Raw genomic sequence first — 18,395 nt, 5'->3', positions numbered from 1 at the left:
TGATTGTGTCTTGACTAATTTTGTTAGTAGTTTTCATCTCAGATGACTTCTCACATCTGGTCATCACACTGTCACAGCTTTTCCTTGTACAGCAAAAAGAATATAAGTGCCCAATGTAGAAGGCTTGGATTCTGTTCATGACTCCATCACTATATGATTGTAATTTTCTCGTCTTGAAGAGTGAGGTAGGGATTAGATGATCTGTAAGATCTTTTCTAGCCCTAAAATTCTTTGCAAACCTACAAGCAAAGTATTCAAGAACTGTGAGGACGGAACTTATAAAAATGACAACATTTATGTTTCTTGTGTACACATACAGTATCATTTTCCTGTTGCCAGGTGTAGGACAAAGCTCAGAGCTTTGTTGACCTAAGCTAGAAGTCACCCAACACATGGAACTGGGAGAATGCAGCGACTACTGAAAAAGGATTTCTACCACTTAACTCCTAATAAACCCCAGTACCTCAATGTTGTATTTCCCCATGATTGACGATGTTTTTTTCACTCAAATTTTCCTCAAGCACGTTGTCTAGATTTTTTTCTTTGCCTCCTATCAGACCTTATCAGTATCAGGTTCTACCAGTAGTGGAATGGAGTACCCCAGGGATCTGTGCTTGGTTCTGTGCTGTGTAACATTTTTACTAATGACTTAGATAAAGATACTTATCAAATTGGCAGATGACACGACCCTGGGAGGGTCAGATAGCTAACAGACTAGAGGATGAGTCAGTATTTCAAAAGATCTTTACCATCGAGAGCATTCTTTTGAATCTAATGGGATGAAATTCAATAAGCATCTATGTAAAGTCTTACATTTGTGTATAAAAAAATCAACTTTACAAGTATAAGATGGAGAAGGCATAGCTAGATAGTACTTGTTTTAAAAACTATCTGGGGGTTGTGGACCACTGAGGGGGAATAGGAACCATAATTATTTTGCAACATCTTGATGAACCAACAGCATAGAAATCTCTCCAGTCACTTGGTGGCCTAATATTGGAAAGTCCCCAAACTCCTATGCAAGGACATGGTAGAGTAGATGGTCTCATCTACTGTGGTAACAACTATTTCCTTTTCTTGGATAAGAGATCATGAAAGTTTGTCTATAAAAGTACTTCTTTCACAATTATGTAAGTACTTGGTCTCTTCCCCTTGTCTCCTGACCTTGAACAGGAAATATTTTCTTTTTTTCATAATTATCCTGCCACTTGCATTCCAAATACTTCCCATTTCTCCTTTGTCTGATCTCCTCTACCCCATCTCCTGTGAAATGCTTTACTTTTCTATCCTAAGTTGCTGCAGAATGCTGCTAATTGTCTGTGTACTCCAAGTGGGCCTTGAAGGTAAATAAAAACCAAATCTATACCCTTGAAAATGAGTCTGCTGTCAGTGAGCAGGTTCCTTAGCACACTAATCTCTACATTCAGTTTGGCCTCCTCTCATTGACCCACAGTCATCAGTTCTCCACTGATGGATATGCCTCTCCTAAAATTTTGAGAGAATTCATGGACACTGCAAACTTAATATGTCAGTGGTGTGGTGTGGCAGCCAAAAAAGTTAATGTAATCATGAGCTGCATTAAGAGTGTCATACCTTTTCAGAAGAGGGAGATGATAGTCCTGTTGTACTCTACCCACATCAGACCTTATCTCAGTTCTGTGTTCAGTTCAGGGTTCCATAGTTATAGAAGGGCATTAGTAATCTGGAGAACGGCAAACACAATGATGTGTCCATATCATGTGGATTGATTGAAGCAAGTGGGAGTTGCTTTCTTCCTTAAAAAGCCTTTAATTGGTCCTGCCATCCTTTCAAATTTTTCTATACTTCTCTTTCATTACCAATGCCCAGAAAAAACTTTACACTAATGAGTGTATGTGTGTATATATGCATACTTAAAATTATTTTTCAAATGACATCTGTTTTTTCCTCTTCTACCCTCTCCCTTTATTGAAAAACAAAACAAAACAAAAAACAGAACAGAACCTTTGTAACAAAAATTCAGTCTTTTGACTTCTTGAGTTGGCCATGTCTAAAAAATTTTTGTCTCAATTGTACTCTTGAGCTCATCACCTCTCATCAAGAAGCTCATTGTGTTGATCAGAGTTCTTAAATCTTACAAAATTTCTTAAAATATTGTATAAATTGTTTTCCTGGTTCTGCTCCATGTCACTGTGCATCAGTCCGTATAGATCTTTCCAGGTTTCTTTGAAACCATCTCCTTCATCATTTCTTTTTTTTTTTTTTAAAGGCTTAGTCTCAGTTTATTCAATTCCATTCGTTGAACAGTTATTAAACATTTGTTATGTACAAAGCACTATACCAGGCAATGGACGCAAAACCAAAACTGACTCTTCTTCAAGTTACTTACATTCTAATGGGGACAAATCTATATCTAACTTACATTACAAATAAGTGTAATCCAGCTAGGTCTCAATTAATGAAAATAATAGATTCCCTGAAGTGGTAGCATTTATCCAAATTTGCAATATTCAAAGTTATAATTATGTAAAATATGGTAATTTATTACAGGCCAATTGAAATGTGTAATGGAAATTTAAATAATGCTACCATTTCAGGGAGGGAATTCTTAGTCACGCCAGTCAGGACCTAAAATAAATTGAGGTTAGAGAAACAATAGCATTTGGAAAGGGTAAGGGGGAGGGAAGGAATCAGGGAAGATTTTATAGACTAAGTACCACCTCCTTCCAGAATGTCATGGTAGCTACAGACATCTTTAATAGCAGATCATAGAAATAATGACGCACTCGGCAAAGTCAGAAAGGAAATACACTTTACAAAATAAAAGATAAATCTTAGTCTCTCTAAATCCTTTCTCTTGAATTACATAAAATTACGGCTGTTAGAAATATTTTTCACAAAAATGACAGTCTATTGAGAAGAAGACATAATATTCATGTATATACCTCCTTTTCACATGGAAAAAAAATAGAAAAGTTTAAACAGTTGGAATGATTTTTCAATTCCTTCACACATTTTTCTGGGCTCTTATAAGAGAAAAATGTAGAAAGGAAATATTTTTGAGGATACTTTTTTTTTTTTAGGGCAACTGGGGTTAAGTGACTTGCCCAGGGTCACATAGCTAGTAAGTGTCAAGTTTTTGGTCTAAGGCTGGATTTGAACTCAGCTCCTCCTGACTTCAGGGCTGGTGCTGTATCCACTGTGCCACCTAGCTGCCCCAAGAATGCTATCTTAACTACCATAGTTTCTCCACATGTCAAGTAGAAATATAAGCAAAGATGGTGTATATTTTTTTAATTAATTTTTATTTTCAACACTTCCACAAGATTTTGAGTTTCAAATTTTCTCCCCATCTCTCCCCTACCCCAAGATGGTGTGTATTCTGAATACCTCCTTCCCCCAATCTGCACTCCCTTCTATCACCACCCCCCCTTATCCCTTGCCCCGTCTATTTTCCTGTAGGGTAGGATAGATTTCTATACCCCATTGCCTGTATAATTTCCCAGTTGCATGTGAAAACAATTTTTAACATTTGTTTTTAAAACTTTGGGTTCCAAATTCTCTTCATCCCTCCCTCCCCACCCAGCCTCATTGAGAAGGCAAGCCACGCGATACAGGTTATACATGTGTAGTCATGCAAAACACTTCTATAAGTCATGTTGTGAAAAACTGTATTTCCCTTCATCCTATCCCACCCTCCCCCCCCGTTTATTCTATTCTCTCCTTTGATCCTGTCCCTCCTCAAAAGTGTTTGCTTCTGATTACACCCTTCCCCAATCTGCCCTCCCTTCTATCATCCCCCTTCTCATATCCTTTTCCCCCCTATTTTCCTGTAGGGTAAAATAGATTTCCAAACCCAATTGAGTATGTATGTTATTCACTCCTTAAGCCAAATCCAATGAGAATAAGATTCACTCATTCCCTCTCACCTCCCCCCACTTCCCCTCCACTGTAAAAGCTTTTTCTTGTCTATTTTATGAGATAATTTACCCCATTCTACATCTCCTTTTCTCCTCCCAGTATAATCCTCTCTCACCCCTTAATTTTATTTTTTAAATGTCATCCCTTCATCTTCAACTCACCTTGTGCCATATATATATATGTATGTATATAAAACAGTTCAACTTTAATAAGTCCTTTATGATTTCTCTTTCCTGTTTACCTTTTCATGCTTCTCTTGAGTCTTGTATTTGAAAGTCACATTTTCTATTCAGCTCTGATGTTTTCATCAAGAATGCTGGAAAGTCCTCTGTTTCATTAAATATAATTTTTTCCCCTGAAAGATTATACTCAGTTTTGTTGGGTAGGTAGTTCTTGGTTTTAATCCTAGCTGCTTTGACCTCTGGTATGTCATATTCCAAGCCCTCTGACCCCTAATGTAGAAGCTGCTAAATCTTGTGTTATCCTGATTGTGTTTCCACAATACTTGAATTGTTTCTTTCTGGCTGCTTGTAATATTTTCTCCTTGACCAGAGAACTCTGGAATTTGGCTACAATATTCCTAGGAGTTTTCCTTTGGGGATCTCTTTCAGGAGGAGATCGGTGGATTCTTTCAATTTCTATTTTACCCTCTGATTTGAGAATATCAGGGCAGTTTTCCTTGATAATTTCTTGAAAGATGATGTCTGCTCTCTTTTTGATCATGACTTTCAGGTAGTCTAATAATTTTTTTTTTTGGTCTAGGCAATGGGGTTAAGTGACTTGCCCAGGGTCACACAGCTGTTATGTATCTGAGGCTGGATTTGAACTCAAGTCCTCCTGAATCCAGGGCTGCTGCTCTATCCACTGTGCCACCTAGCTGCCCCATAGTCCAATAATTTTTAAATTATCTTTCCTGGATCTATTTTCCAGGTCACTTATTTTTCTAATGAGATATTTCACATTGTCTTCTGTTTTTTCATTCTTTTAATTTTGTTTTATAATTTCTTGATTTCCCATAGAGTCATTAGCTTCCATTTGCTCCATTCTAATTTTTAAGGAATTATTTTCTTCAGTGAGCTTTTGGACCTCCTTTTCCATGTGGCCAGTTCTGCTTTTTCAGGCATTCTTCTCTCATTGGCTATTTGCACCTCTTTTGCCATTTGGGTTAGTCTGTTTTTTAAGATGTTGTTTTCTTCAGCACTTTTTTTTGGGGGAGTCTCCTTTAGCAAGTTATTGGCTTATTTTTCATGATTTTCTTGTGTCACTTTCATTTCTCTTCCCAATTTTTCCTCTACTTCTCAAAATCCTTTTTGAGTTCTTCCATGGCCTGGGACCAATTCATATTTTTCATGGAGGCTTTGGATGTAGGAGCTTTGACTTTGTTGTCTTCTTGTGGTTATATATTTTGATCTTCTTTGTCACCAAAGTAAGATTCTATAATCTGAGTTTTTTGGTGCTGTTTGCTCATGTTCCCAGCCAATTACTTGACTTTTAAACTCTTTGTTAAGGTAGGGCTCTGCTTCCAGTTTGGAGGGTGTACTGTCCCAAGCTTCAGAGGTTTTGTGCAGTTGTTTTCAGAGATACTTCTAGGGACCTATAAGTTTTCAGTTCTTCCAAGGTAATATGATCAAAGGCAAAGTATTTACTTCTTTCCTGGCCTGTGCTCTGGTCTATGAGTGACCACAAGCACTCTTTTCTGTCTTGGAACTGTGAGGAGGATTATCTCTCCAGAGCCACTAGAAGCTCCACCACACCAGTGCTCCTCCTCGCCCCAGGACCGCCACCCATAACTGTGACCCAGATCCAAGTATGGGCAAAGCAAGAAAATCCTGCCTCAGCACCAGCAAAGAGATCCCTGCAATCCTCCTCTAATCAGCCGCTCGATCCCCTCACTGTCTGTGGGCTGAGAGCTCTGGAAGCAGCCACCATCCCAGGGCTACACTAGGACTGGGGCTGGACCATGCTTCTCTCTCACCTAGATCTGACAGACCTTTCCTACTGACCTTCTAAGTTGTCTTTGGCATTTGTGGGTTGAGAAGTATGGAAACTGTCACAGCTTCCTGTGATTCAGTCTCCTGAGGCCTGTGAAACCTGGACAGTATATCAGCGCCATGCCAAGAAACTGAATTGCTTCCATTTGAATTGTCTTAGGAAGATTCTGAAGATCACCTGTCAGGATAAGATACCAGACACTGAGGTCCTTTCTCGAGCTGCCAAACATTCAAACTCTGCTTCAGAGAGCACAAGTCAGATGGGGGGGCCCACGTTGCTTTAAATGCAAAATGTACGTTTGCCAAAAAGACTATCTTCTGGAAAACTCACACAGGGCAAGTGTTCACATAGTGGTCAGAAGAAGGACACTCTCAAGGTCTCTCAAAAACTTTGGAATTGATTGTGTGACACGGGAGACCCTGGCATAGGACTGTTCAGTATGGCATTCCCTCATCAGAGGAGGTGCTGTGCTCTTTGAGCAAAGCACAATTGAGGTAGCTCAGGAGAAATGCAAGATACACAAACTTAGAGGATCCACCTCAAAGGTTCACAAGGATTATTTGTGCCCAAGCTGTGGTAGAACATTCCTTATACACACTAAAACTTGATTCTGGCATAGTGATGTCATTTTGGTGCTCTTTGAAAATGAAGGACAACAACACATCAGTATTCCATGACATGCATATTCTATGGCTTGTCCAGCCATTACCCTGTTAATGGTCACCCCCTTAGTTTCCAGTTCTTTGCTACCACAAAAAGAGCTGCTATACGCATTTTTGTATGTATTGTTCTCTTTTCTCTGGACATGCACAGTTTACTGGTTTAGGTATAGTTCCAAATGGCTTTCCAAAAGGGCTAGACCAATTCATAGCTCTGCTGAAAGGCATCAGTGTGCCTGTTTTTGAGCAGTCCTTATAACATTTTGTCATTTTCCTTTTTTTGTCAATTTTGCCAAATTGATGAGTGTGACATAGACCCTCAGGGTTGCTTTAATTATCATTTTTCTTGTTAGTGATTCATAGCATTTTTATATAGCTATTGATACCTTGGATTTCTTCCTTTGAAAACTACGTGTTCCTAATCTTTGAACAATGTATCATTTGGGAAATGACTCTTATGAATTTGGATCAGCACCTTACATAGCTTGGAAAGGAGACCCTATCAGAGAAGCTGGCTACAATGATTTTCCCCCACGTTTTCCTTCTTACTTAAGTTGCATTTGTTTTGTTTGTGCAAAAAAACCCTTCTCTCTTTTAACCTTTTGCAGTCTGGATTCCAACCTCTAGAATGAAAACTGTCCTCTTCAAGGTTACCATTGATTTCTTAGTTGCTGAATCCAGTAGGCTTTTCTCAGCTCTTATCAGTGATTTCTGTAGCATCTGCTGACACTGTTGACCACCCCTTTCTCTTGGATACTCTCAGGTTTTTGTGACATTGCTCTCACTTTCTGTATCATTATCCATATTCCATATGCACAGATATAGCCTAGGGTTTGGTCCTGGGCTCTCTTTTCTTCTATGTTCTAGCGATCTCATCAGTTCCCATAGATTCAATTATCATTTCTATGCAGATAACTCCCAAATCTTCATGTCCAGCCTTCTTTCTACTAAGTTTCAGTCCCATATCAGCTACCTATTGGACTTCTTCACTGGGTAAGATACCATAGGTATCTTAAATTTAACATATCCAAAACAGAATTTATCATTCCCTGTAAACCTCTTCCTAACTTTCTTGTTTTTGGTAAAGGCATTACTATCCCTCGAGTTATATAGACTTACAACCTTGGAATCAACTTTGACTTCATTTTTTATCCCTCTTTTATTTAATTAGTTGTCAAATCTTTGCAATCCTAATTTCTCAGGATTGTTGGAATTATTTTCTCTTTAGTCTAATTCAGGCCCTCATCACCTCTTGCCTGGACTATTAAAATAGCCTCCAAATTGATCTTGCCACAAGTCTCTCCAATCTATTCTCAACACAGCTGCCAATATTAATATTCCTAAAACTCAGGTCTAATGTCATTTCCCTCCTCCAGAAGTTTCAATAGTTCCCTGATGCCTCTAGGATAAAATACAAACTCCTTTCTTTTTCTTTTGACATATAAAATACTTCATATACCTTCAACTTATCTTTCTAGATGACTATTTTTACATCATTTTCCTTCATGAACTTTACATTCTAGTCAAACTGACTTCTTTACTGTTCCCTGCATACCATCTTCTGTCTCCTGCTTTTATGCTTTTCCAAAGACTGTCCCCTATACTTGGAATGGACCCTTTCCTCATCGTGCATCTTAGACTCCCTAGGACTTGTTAAGGCTCAGCTGAAATTTTGTCTCCCACAGGGCACTTTTCTTGATTCCCTAATTTTAGTGTGTTCTGTATTCAGTGTATCCCACCCTGCTCCCATGGTTGTTGTAGTTGAGTCATTTCAGTTGTGTTCGATTCTTCGTGACCCCATTTAGGTTTTCTTGACAGAGATACTGGAGTGGTTTGCGACCAGCTCATTTTACAGATGAGGAACTGAGTATTTTGCATTTGCCTTTCTATGTATCTGGTGTTTCCCTCAATATAACACAAGCTTTCAGAAGGCAGGGCAGGTTTTCCTTTTTATCTTTGTACCTCCAGTGCCTAGAACAGCACCTGGCACATCAATATAAATTTTGAGTTGAGCCTAACATCAATAGATTACCTTCAAATGCCCCTGTCTTTTTTTTGGGGGGGGGCAATTGGGGGTAAGTGACTTGCCCAGGGTCACACAGCTAGTGAGTGTCAAGTGTTTGGTCTGAGGCCAGGATTTGAACTCAGGTCCTCCTGCCTTCAGGGCCAATGCTCTATCCGCTGCACCACCTAGCTGCCCCAAAAGGTGTTAAGAAGGTGTGTAGTAATTTCTTTCTTTTTTTTTTTTTTGTTGGCAATGGGGTTAAGTGACTTGCCCATGGTCACACAGCTAGTAAGTGTCAAGTGTCTGAGGCCAGATTTGAATTCAGGTCCTCCTGACTCCAGGGCTGGTGCTCTATCCACTGCGCTACCTAGTTACCCCCCCAAATGCCCCTGTCCTAAATCACTCATGTGCAAAACCTGGAAACCTCATTTCTCCATGAGATCAACTACAATGCTCTTTCCTTTGTGTACTCCCCTGTGACACTGGGCTTCACAGAGCTGCATTTTGTGCAGCAGCCTTGAACTCATCTGTTTAAAAGTGAGGGAGCATGAGGACAGAACACTGGAGTTAGAAGACCTAGGTTCAAATCCTGTGTGATCATAGACAAATCACTCAACCTCTCAATCTGTTGACTCATCAATAAAATGAGGGAGTTGGACCAGATGGTCTTGAAGGTCCCTCGGCTTTAAATCAGATCCTAAGACCTCTGAGTCTTAGTTTCCTCATCTTTAGAATGAGGATAATACCTGCTCCCCTCACCTCACAGGGTTGTTGTGAGGATAAAAAAAGATGTTGGTTGGGAAGCATTTTGTAAGTTATAAAGCATTGTATAAATTCCTGCTCTTATTAGCAAGTGGGGAAACTTTAAATGACAGAGCAGAGCCTAAGGAGTGGAGACAAAGTTTGGGAGAAGCAAACCCTTTGGAAGGGAGACTCTTAAGCTAGTTATTCCTTTGATCTATAATAACACCAGCTAACATTTATATAGCACTTACAATGTGTTAAGCACTATGCTGTGTGCTTTACAGTTATTTTCTCATTTGATCCTTAGGAGATGGGTGCTGTGATTATCCCCATTTTACAGATGAAGAAACTGAGACAAAAAGGTTAAGTGACTTATTCAGGGTCACACAGATATTATGTATCTGAGGCCAGATTTGAACTCAGGTCTGACTCCAGGCCTGGCAATATACCCAATACACCACCTAGCTGTCCCAATAACCAATAACCAGAGTGCCCAGAATAAGCTCTTTAGGTACCTCTGTTGGTCTGTGGGGGAAGCAATTGGTCCTGCAGTTAGGGAGACCCTAGAGCCTTAAGTTATATTTACAGCACTAAGAGAGCAAGTAGGGGCCACAATCAGGTTTTAGATAAGATGGAGTGAAGAAAGTGTAGCCTATATCTGGAGCAATATAGTATTTGTGTGTGTGTGTGTGTGTGTGTGTGTGTATGTATATGTGTGTATACATGTGCATGAGGAAGATGTCTGAGCATAAAATTTGGGGATTCACAAGCCCCAGTTACATCTCAACTTTCTCATGCTGGTTGTATAGTCTGTGAAATTCGTGCCAGGATATCCTGATACCAACTGATGAACACGTGTTACAGGTATGTGTGCCTCCTCCCTTAGAAATACTGGTCTTGTCAAGTGGTTTAGGGAAACACTATAAAGTGAGTTATTATATTTGCCCAATTGGTAAATACTTATTAAATACTTCTTCCTACAGAGTATTGGTGTAGGTTATAGAGGTAATGCTGAAATAGATATTTTGTAGCTTGATAGCTGCATCCAAAGACTTCACAGTCTGAGTTGGGATACCAATAAACTATAAGTTGAAATGTGGTAAAAATAAAAATATGATAAATAGAATGTGGTAAAAAGTGCCCAAGAAAAGTGCAGTGTTACCCAAGTTTTCACAGAATGCCCTCTACAACTGATGAATGGCCTGTCATTCAACCTTTGCTTGAAGGTCTACAGTTGAGGAGATCTTACTGTGGTAGGTAAGACCATTTCTGATTGAATTGGAGATCAGGGAAAGCTTCCTGGAAGAGGGAGCATTTGAGGTGGAACTTGAAGTCAGGTAAGATTTCAATCCCCAGAGATGCGAAGAATCATATGAGATACAGGATGGTGTGAACAAAGAAAGCAAGAGCGTTGAGGCATGTTGTGTGTTGTATGTTAAGGCTAACAGTTGTATGTTAGATTTAGTTACGTAACCACAATACATTTTTTGGTTAACTATAAGCTTGCAGTCATCCCTTTCGCCAAGAGAGGCCCCTCCTGGATAGATTAGGTATGTTCCAAAGGTAGCAGTTACATGTCTTTTCATTATATTCAAGGTGGGGGGGATGTGGGAAACTGAAAAGCTGATCAAGGTGGGTAGAAATGATCTAGGTATATTTCGGCATCACGAATGGATAGATGAGCAGCATGTGAAGTAGCAGGTCGTGTGGGTAATCCTGTATTGTTTGATGGAGCCCTATAATTTGAGTTAGGAAAGAGATCTCAGGGACTGGTCTAGTCCAACTCCTTTATTTTACAGGTGGCACTGAGAGAAGGGAAGCAGGGGCTATTTCCCCAGGGAGTCCACAGGGAATGAGTGAGCGGCAGTGCTGAAACTTGCCTGGTTCACTTTTCATGAGTCTTAGGTCACACCTCTCCTCTTAAACTGTAAACTTTGTGAGGGTAAGGATCATGTCCTAGAATCGGAGATTTAGAGCCTTGAGAGCTGAAAGACATCTTTAAAATGATTTGTTTCACACCCCCCCACAGTTACCTAGCAGAGGTACATAGTAGGCACTCAATATATACTTCATGAAGTGATCCAGGCACTGCCAAAGAGGCACAGACATAAATTTCAACTTGTTAGCCTGCAATTAAAGGCTGTAAACAATCAGAGACCAACCTACCTTTTCAGCCATTATCCCCCATTTAATTTCCTCATCTATCTGATATTCTGGCCAAATGTCCCAGACTATTAATAATAACAGCTAGCGTTTATATAGCGCCTTATATGTGCCAGGCACTGTGGTAAGTGCTTTACAAATATTATTTCATTTATTCCTCATAACAACCCTAGGAGGTAGGTCCTATTATTACCCCCTACTTTGCAGTTGAGGAAACTGAGGCAGACAGTGATTTTCCTAGTGTCATATAACTAATGTCTGAGGCCAAATTTGAACTTGGGCCTTCCTGACTCCAGACCCAAAGCTCTTTCCACTGTGCTACCTAGATTCCCCTATTCCTAAACACACTTAGGACTTTGGTTCACACTAGATATTCAGTGCCTTCCTCCCCAGTCTTTGCTTGTTCAGCTTACTTTGACAAACATTTATCAAGCTCCTGTGTCAACTGCATGGCTTTAGTCAAATCACTTAACTTCTCTGGGCTAATGTTTCCTCATCTGTAAAAAGCTTAGGTTGGACCAGATGGTCTCCAAGTTCCCTTTCAGCTCTAAATCCTGTGATCTCATGATCCTATTTTGCACAGGACCTTGTGCTTAAAGCTGGGGATATAAAAATAGAGACAAAAGATGCACCTTTCAAAGAGTTGAGTGGGGAAAAAGACACAAGAAGCCATTAAGTGAGAGCAGTGCAAAGGAGAGGTCCATTCAAAGTTCTGTAAGAATTTATGGTGAAGTCAGCCTAGGTGGGGTCAAGGAAAGCTTTGTGGAAATTGCCCCTGAGTTGGTCCTTGAAGGAAGAAGAAGGACTTCAGCAGATGAAGGTGGAGGTGAAGGAGGGAGGTCCATTTCAGCCATGGTGGACATCCAATCTAATCCTATATGCATTTATTAAGCTCCCACAAAATGCCAATCATGAGCAAAGACACATCATTAGCGAGAATAGAATGAGAAGAGGGAACAAATAATTCAGTTTTTTTGGAATATAAGAGTATTGGAGTAGTATGAGATGAGGCTGGAAAAGTAGGTTAGGGCTAAGCTACGCATGCAATGTCAGGAATTTATATTTATATATATTTACATTTAGTAGGCCCTGGAAGGCCATGGAGGGTTTTTGAGTAGATCAATGTGACATATTAGGAAGGTTATTTAAACAGCTGTATGAAAAATGGATTGGCGAAGGGGAGGAAGACAAATCAGGAAGCTATTATGATCATCTAGCCAAGAAGAGATGAGGGTCTGAATTAGGGTGGTTGCAAGGGGAGTGGAGAGTGGGCCATGGATGTGAAAGATGCTGCTGAAGCAGAATCAATAGGACCTAGAAACTGATTGGATGTGGGAAGAGGGGGAGAAGAGTTAATGATGACTTTTCCCCTCAGATTTTGAGCCTGGGGTATGGGCAAAGGCAATGGAAAGATGGTGATGCCATCAACAGAAACAGGCAGGGGGAGAGTCAGGTCTTGGGGAGAAGATGATGAGTTAAGTTTTGGACATATTGAATTTAATAATTTAATTGGGTCATCTAGCTGGAATATGGAACAAAGCTTTAGGGAAAGGTAAAGAGGATGTGTCTAAAGTTGGGGACAGTGGTGATGGGAAGGAAAGAACATATTTGAGAGACAGCATGAAGGAAAAATCAGCAGCATTAGAGGGCTACATGGTGCTAGATTTGGAGTCAGGGGGTTGAATATCATCTTTAATAATTAACAGTCTTTATGATGTTGGGGAAATCACTTAACTTCTCTGGTTTTCTGTTGTCTTATCTGTAAAATGAGGGTGTTGGGCTAGATGGCCTGTGAATCTCAACTATAAATCCATGATCCTAGAAGTCCATGAAGATAGATAGTATAAATTGGTAGTGGGTTTAGTGAGCATGATTTCATGTTTTCCCCCAACAACTTGAGAGTAGGAGTAGAGGAAATGAGGGATAGAGGTTGGCAAGGCAGGGGGTTAGACTTGTTTTCAGGGGGCAAGCGGCAGGACAGTAAGCCACTTGAAGAGAAACAAGCCACATTTTTGATGTTCCTAAGGGTTATCCTGGATGGGGAAATGAGCCCAAAAGTACAATTATTCAGAAACCCAAACCTAGTCTGTGTGAGCCTAGAGACGAGTTTCTGAGGCATAGGTTACATTTATGTGTCTTGTCCCTTCTACCTTCTAGATCATAAGGTCCTTCAAGGCACAGACTGCATGTTATTTATTTTTGTATTCTTGCCCCTATCAAGTGCAGTGTCCTGCATGTAGTAGGCACTTACTATATGACAGTGTAAGAAATCACACTGGGCATGCTGTTGGCCACCAAATTCAGAGTAAGAGCATGGGTCTATATCTGCTTAGCCCTTCAGTGCTGGCTGGGGTAGGGTGCTGATTGATATTGCTACCAATATCTTGGAAGTCTAACACTTTGTATGAGTGCTATTGCCTTTTGGTGAGCATTTGACTGTTGAGAACTATGCAGAACAGGGAAGGATTTGATAATCCCACTATGGCCAGGTCACAGCTGGAATACTGTGTTCACTTATGGGAATTATGGATTAGGAAGGAAGCTGACAATGAGCACATCCAGAGGAGGGTGACCAACATAGTGGGGTGTGTGTGTGTGTGTGTGTGTGGACTTGAATAAGAGTCTGGGTTGAAGCAATTGGGGGATGTTTAGACTGGAGAAGAGAAAACTTAGGGGGAACATGGTAGGTGTCCTCTTCAAATAAAAGGGCTGTTGGGTACAAGAAGGATTCGCTCTGTTCTGCTGGTCCCTAGAAAGTAGAACTAGAAAAAATGGATGATGGTTACAGAGACAGACTTCAGTTCTTTCTAAGGAAGAGTGGGGGCCTCTAAGGATAGGACCTGAGCCTGTGAAACTTGGTCTATGCCCCACCCCACTCAAGGAATGGAGATTTTGAGCAACTGAGTATGAGGAGCCTATGATTAGAGAGATTAGGCAGCATAGCTGTGGTACTACTATCCTCATTATAATTTCCACCAAGCCTTGACTACTGGCAAGGTACCACTTTCTTCTGGAGATTCCAGTGCAGCTCCAGACAGGGCCAGTAGACAGACACTGTCCTAGGGCTCATAGCCCTTGCTGAGTTGTTAATGCCCCTTCACCCTGGTAGTCCCCCCCTCTCTGGTTGAATATTTTGTAGTCTCTTTGACTGGTCCCTGGTCACCAGCTCTGACTCCCTTCCCCAGAGCAATCTCTCCATATGCTGCCGTATCTCCCTGGTCCTCACCCCATAGATGATGGGATTTAGGGCTCCTGGAAGCAGCAGGTAGATGGCACTGAGCACGTTCTGCACATCCTGAGACACAGACTTAGCAAACCGGAAGACAATTGAAGTGGAGAGGCCAGAGAGATAGATGGTGAAGATGACCAGTAGGCGAGAGCCACATGTGTGTAGAGCCTTGGCTCGGGCATTGCCTGATGAAATCTGGAAGGCAGCATAAATGATGCGGGTGTAGGAGGCCCCCAGCAAGGACAGGTCAAAGGTCACTGTGATCAGCCTCATGGCCAAGCCCAGCTGGTTGTTGAAGGTTAGGTCCCCACAGGCAATGCTCAGCAGGGCAATGTACTCACAGGCAAAATGGCGGATCACTACTGTCCGACAGAAGCGGGCCCGGGAAGTCAGCACCACCAGAGGCACTGCGACAGCTAGGCTCCGGATCAGGGCAGCCACAGCCAGCAGGCCCAACAGGTGCGGTGTCACCAGGTCTGCATAGCGGAGTGGGTGGCAGATGGCGACATAGCGGTCCAGAGCCATAGCCAACAAGAGGTTGTAGTCTAGGAGAAGGGTGAAGTATATAAAGAACATTTGAGTGAGGCAGCCCTCCAGTGACACAGGGTTTGCATAGTATACAAAACCCAGCAGCATCTGGGGTACCACGGCAGTGGCAGCACAGCTGTTGATGGCCAAGAGCAGGGAAATGAGCACATACATGGGCTGGTGCAGACTTCGATGGGTGGCCACAGTATAGATGATCAGGGTGTTGGCGGACAGAATTAATGCATAGAAGCAGGAAAGTGGAAGAATCAAGAGGCAACGCCATTCCCGTAGCCCAGGAAAGCCCACCAGGAAGAAGTCTGTGTAAGACATATTGGAGGTGGTAGCGTTCTCATATTTCTGCATTGTCCAAAGTCTTGGGTGGGTACCAAGAAATGAGATTTAGTGCTGTTGGGACAGAATATTCAGTCACAGTCAATTACTGTTTGAGAGTTTAAGCCCAGTAAAGGGATGCCAATATGCAGCCCTAGGTCTTAATAATAGCTGATAACACTTTATGGTTTGCAAAGCAGTATATCTATATCTATCTATATCTTTCCAGTCTATATACCTATACCTCTATCTAATCTACAGAGGCAGTTAGATGGCTTAGTGGATAGAGCACTGGTCCCGGGATCAAGAAGATCTGAGTTCAAATGTGGCCTCAGACACTTACTAGCTGTGTGACCCTGGGCAAATCACTTAATCTCTGCCCTAATCCACTGGAAAAGGAAATGGCAAGTCACTCCAGTATCTTTGCCAAGAAAACCTCATGGATGGTGTTGGTGTGCTATGATCCATGAAGTCATGGAGAATTAGATATAACTGAATGACTGAACAACACACATCTAAGCTATGTCTATATCTATGTTTTTATCTGTATCTATGCTTTATGTCTATGTCTATATCTATACTTACATCAAATTTAAATCTAAATTATTTCTATATCTATGCCTATGTCTATATCTAGGTATACACATATATTCTATTCTAGAAGTGTATATATTATGTATACATATATATACAATATATGATATATAATATATTATATATATATTACTTTGCAAATTTTAAAGAGTTATATAAATCTATAAAATCCCATTTGATTCTCATGCCAGTCCTGGGAGGTAAGAGGTATTTTTATTCTCAACTGAGGCTAAAAATAGGTTAAGTGACTTGCCTGGGGTCACAGAGATAGTAAATGTTTGAATCAGAATTCAAACTCAGGTCTTGCTGACTCAAAGTCTGGCACTCTATCTACTGTGCCTATTACCTTACTGACCCTCTGTCAATTTCCTAAAGTATGAAATCCTACTCTCTGTCATTTCAGAGGAAAAGCCTTCATTCCTAGGGCTATTTCACCTTGCCCAGAGTCTCAGAGCTGACTTGGCTGCCTAATCAGAGATTTGCCACCACAACTTTAATTGTTTTTCCTCTTCACTTACTTCACCTTCTGTGTACTTAATCCCAGCATCCACTTCTCTCATTCGCCTTTATTCCTTATTTCCACAAAACAGAGACCACAAGAAGGTATTTTCAAGCTTCTCCCGTGCCTTAACCTCCTCCACCCCCATCCCAGGTACAAGTTAGTATACAAATTACGGAATCTTGAAGCTGGAAGAGACCTTGAGGGCCATCATACCTAGCCAAAAATCATACCTGCAGTATCTCCAACAAGTGGCTAGCCAGTCTTGAAAATGACACAAAACCAGTGGGAATAGCTAGCATGCTGAATGAAGACAGAGTCATTACCTAAAAATATCTCTGTAGGTTAGAACAGCTGTTCTCAAACTTTTGGTCTCGACCCCTTTACACTCTTCAAAATTATTGAGATCCCCAAAAAGCTTTTGTTTATGTGGGCTATTATATATTGATATTTACCATATTAGAAATTAAAGCATAAAATAATTTTGACCAAGTGGGCTAGAATATTGGGCCAAATATGATCATATGAAATTTAAGATGATAACAGTTGCCCTTCTCCAGTCCTGCTGTCTTTAATCTTTCCAGATCATGGACACAATGCAGCTATCATAACCACAAATTATCTTATCACTCTGTGATATAGTTAAACTGAACCTGCTGACTTAGACTCATTGACGGCATGTAGGTGCCTCACTGATCTTGGGTTTCAACTCTGTTTTATCTATTTTTGTTCTGTTCTCTACAATCTGAAGATCTCTCTTCTCGTTTAGGAAGCAAAGTACGAGTTAAGTCATTCTGACTTCTCTCTATTAACCATTATTGTTATTCCATTCACTCTGAGAAGCAGTCCTTTATCCTTGTTGATTTTCCCCTTGATAACAACATAACTTTTCTTTCTTTTTTTATCTTTTTATTTTTTTGAGAAACTAGCATTTTTAAATTTTTTTATTTAAAAAATTTTTTTTATTCTTAACATATGTTTTTAAAACTTTGGGTTACAAATTTTCTCCCTTCCTCCCTCCCCACCCACCCTCATTGAAAAGGCAGGCATCTCGATACAGGTTATAGATGTGTAGTCATGCAATACACTTCCATAGTAGTCCTGTTGTGAAAAACTAAGTATATTTCCCTTCATCCTATCCTACCCCCCATTTATTCTAGTCTCTCTTTTGACCCTGCCCCTCCTCAGAAGTGTTTGCTTTTGATTATCCCCTCCCTCAATCTGCCCTCCCCTCTATCAATCCCCTGCCCTCTTGTCCCCTTCCCCCCTTATTTTCCTGTAGAGTAAGATAGATTTCTATACCCCATTGTGTATGTTATTCCCTCCTTAAGCCAAATCCTATGAGAACAAGATTCACTCATTCCCTCTCACCTTCCCCCATTTCCCCTCCGCTGTAAAAGTCTTTTCTTGTCTGTTTCATGTGAGATATTTTACTTCATTCTCCATCTCCCTTTCTCCTTCTCCCAGTATAATCTTCTCCGACCCCTGAATTTTATTTTCCAGATATCACCCCTTCATCTTCAACTCACCCTGTGTCCTCTATCTATCTATATATACATATAATTTTTTCCCTCCCACTACCCTAATACTGACAAAGGATTCATGAGTTACAAATAGCACCTTTCCCTGCAGGAATGTAAACAGTTCAACCTTAATAAGTGTCTTATGATTTCTCTTTCCCGGTTACCTCTTCCATATTTCACTTGAGTCTTGTATTTGAGGGTCAAATTTTCTATTCAGCTCTGGTCTTTT

General features: G+C 40.7%; 1 protein-coding gene across 1 annotated transcript; it reads right to left on the bottom strand.

The window, feature by feature from the left end:
* Window positions 1-14,560: 14,560 nt before the first annotated feature.
* Window positions 14,561-15,583, bottom strand: LOC114046048 (olfactory receptor 52Z1-like). The gene has a single exon (XM_027866262.1). It carries the CDS (start codon window positions 15,581-15,583, stop codon window positions 14,561-14,563), a length of 1,023 nt encoding a protein of 340 aa, XP_027722063.1.
* Between the last annotated feature and the right edge of the window lie 2,812 nt (window positions 15,584-18,395).

This window comes from Vombatus ursinus, unplaced genomic scaffold, assembly GCF_900497805.2.
Source record: "Vombatus ursinus unplaced genomic scaffold, bare-nosed wombat genome assembly UNPS02014780.1, whole genome shotgun sequence".
Taxonomy (NCBI): domain Eukaryota; kingdom Metazoa; phylum Chordata; class Mammalia; order Diprotodontia; family Vombatidae; genus Vombatus; species Vombatus ursinus.
The sequence above is the reverse complement of the archived record's forward strand: the minus strand, read 5'-3'. Positions and strand labels throughout refer to the sequence as shown.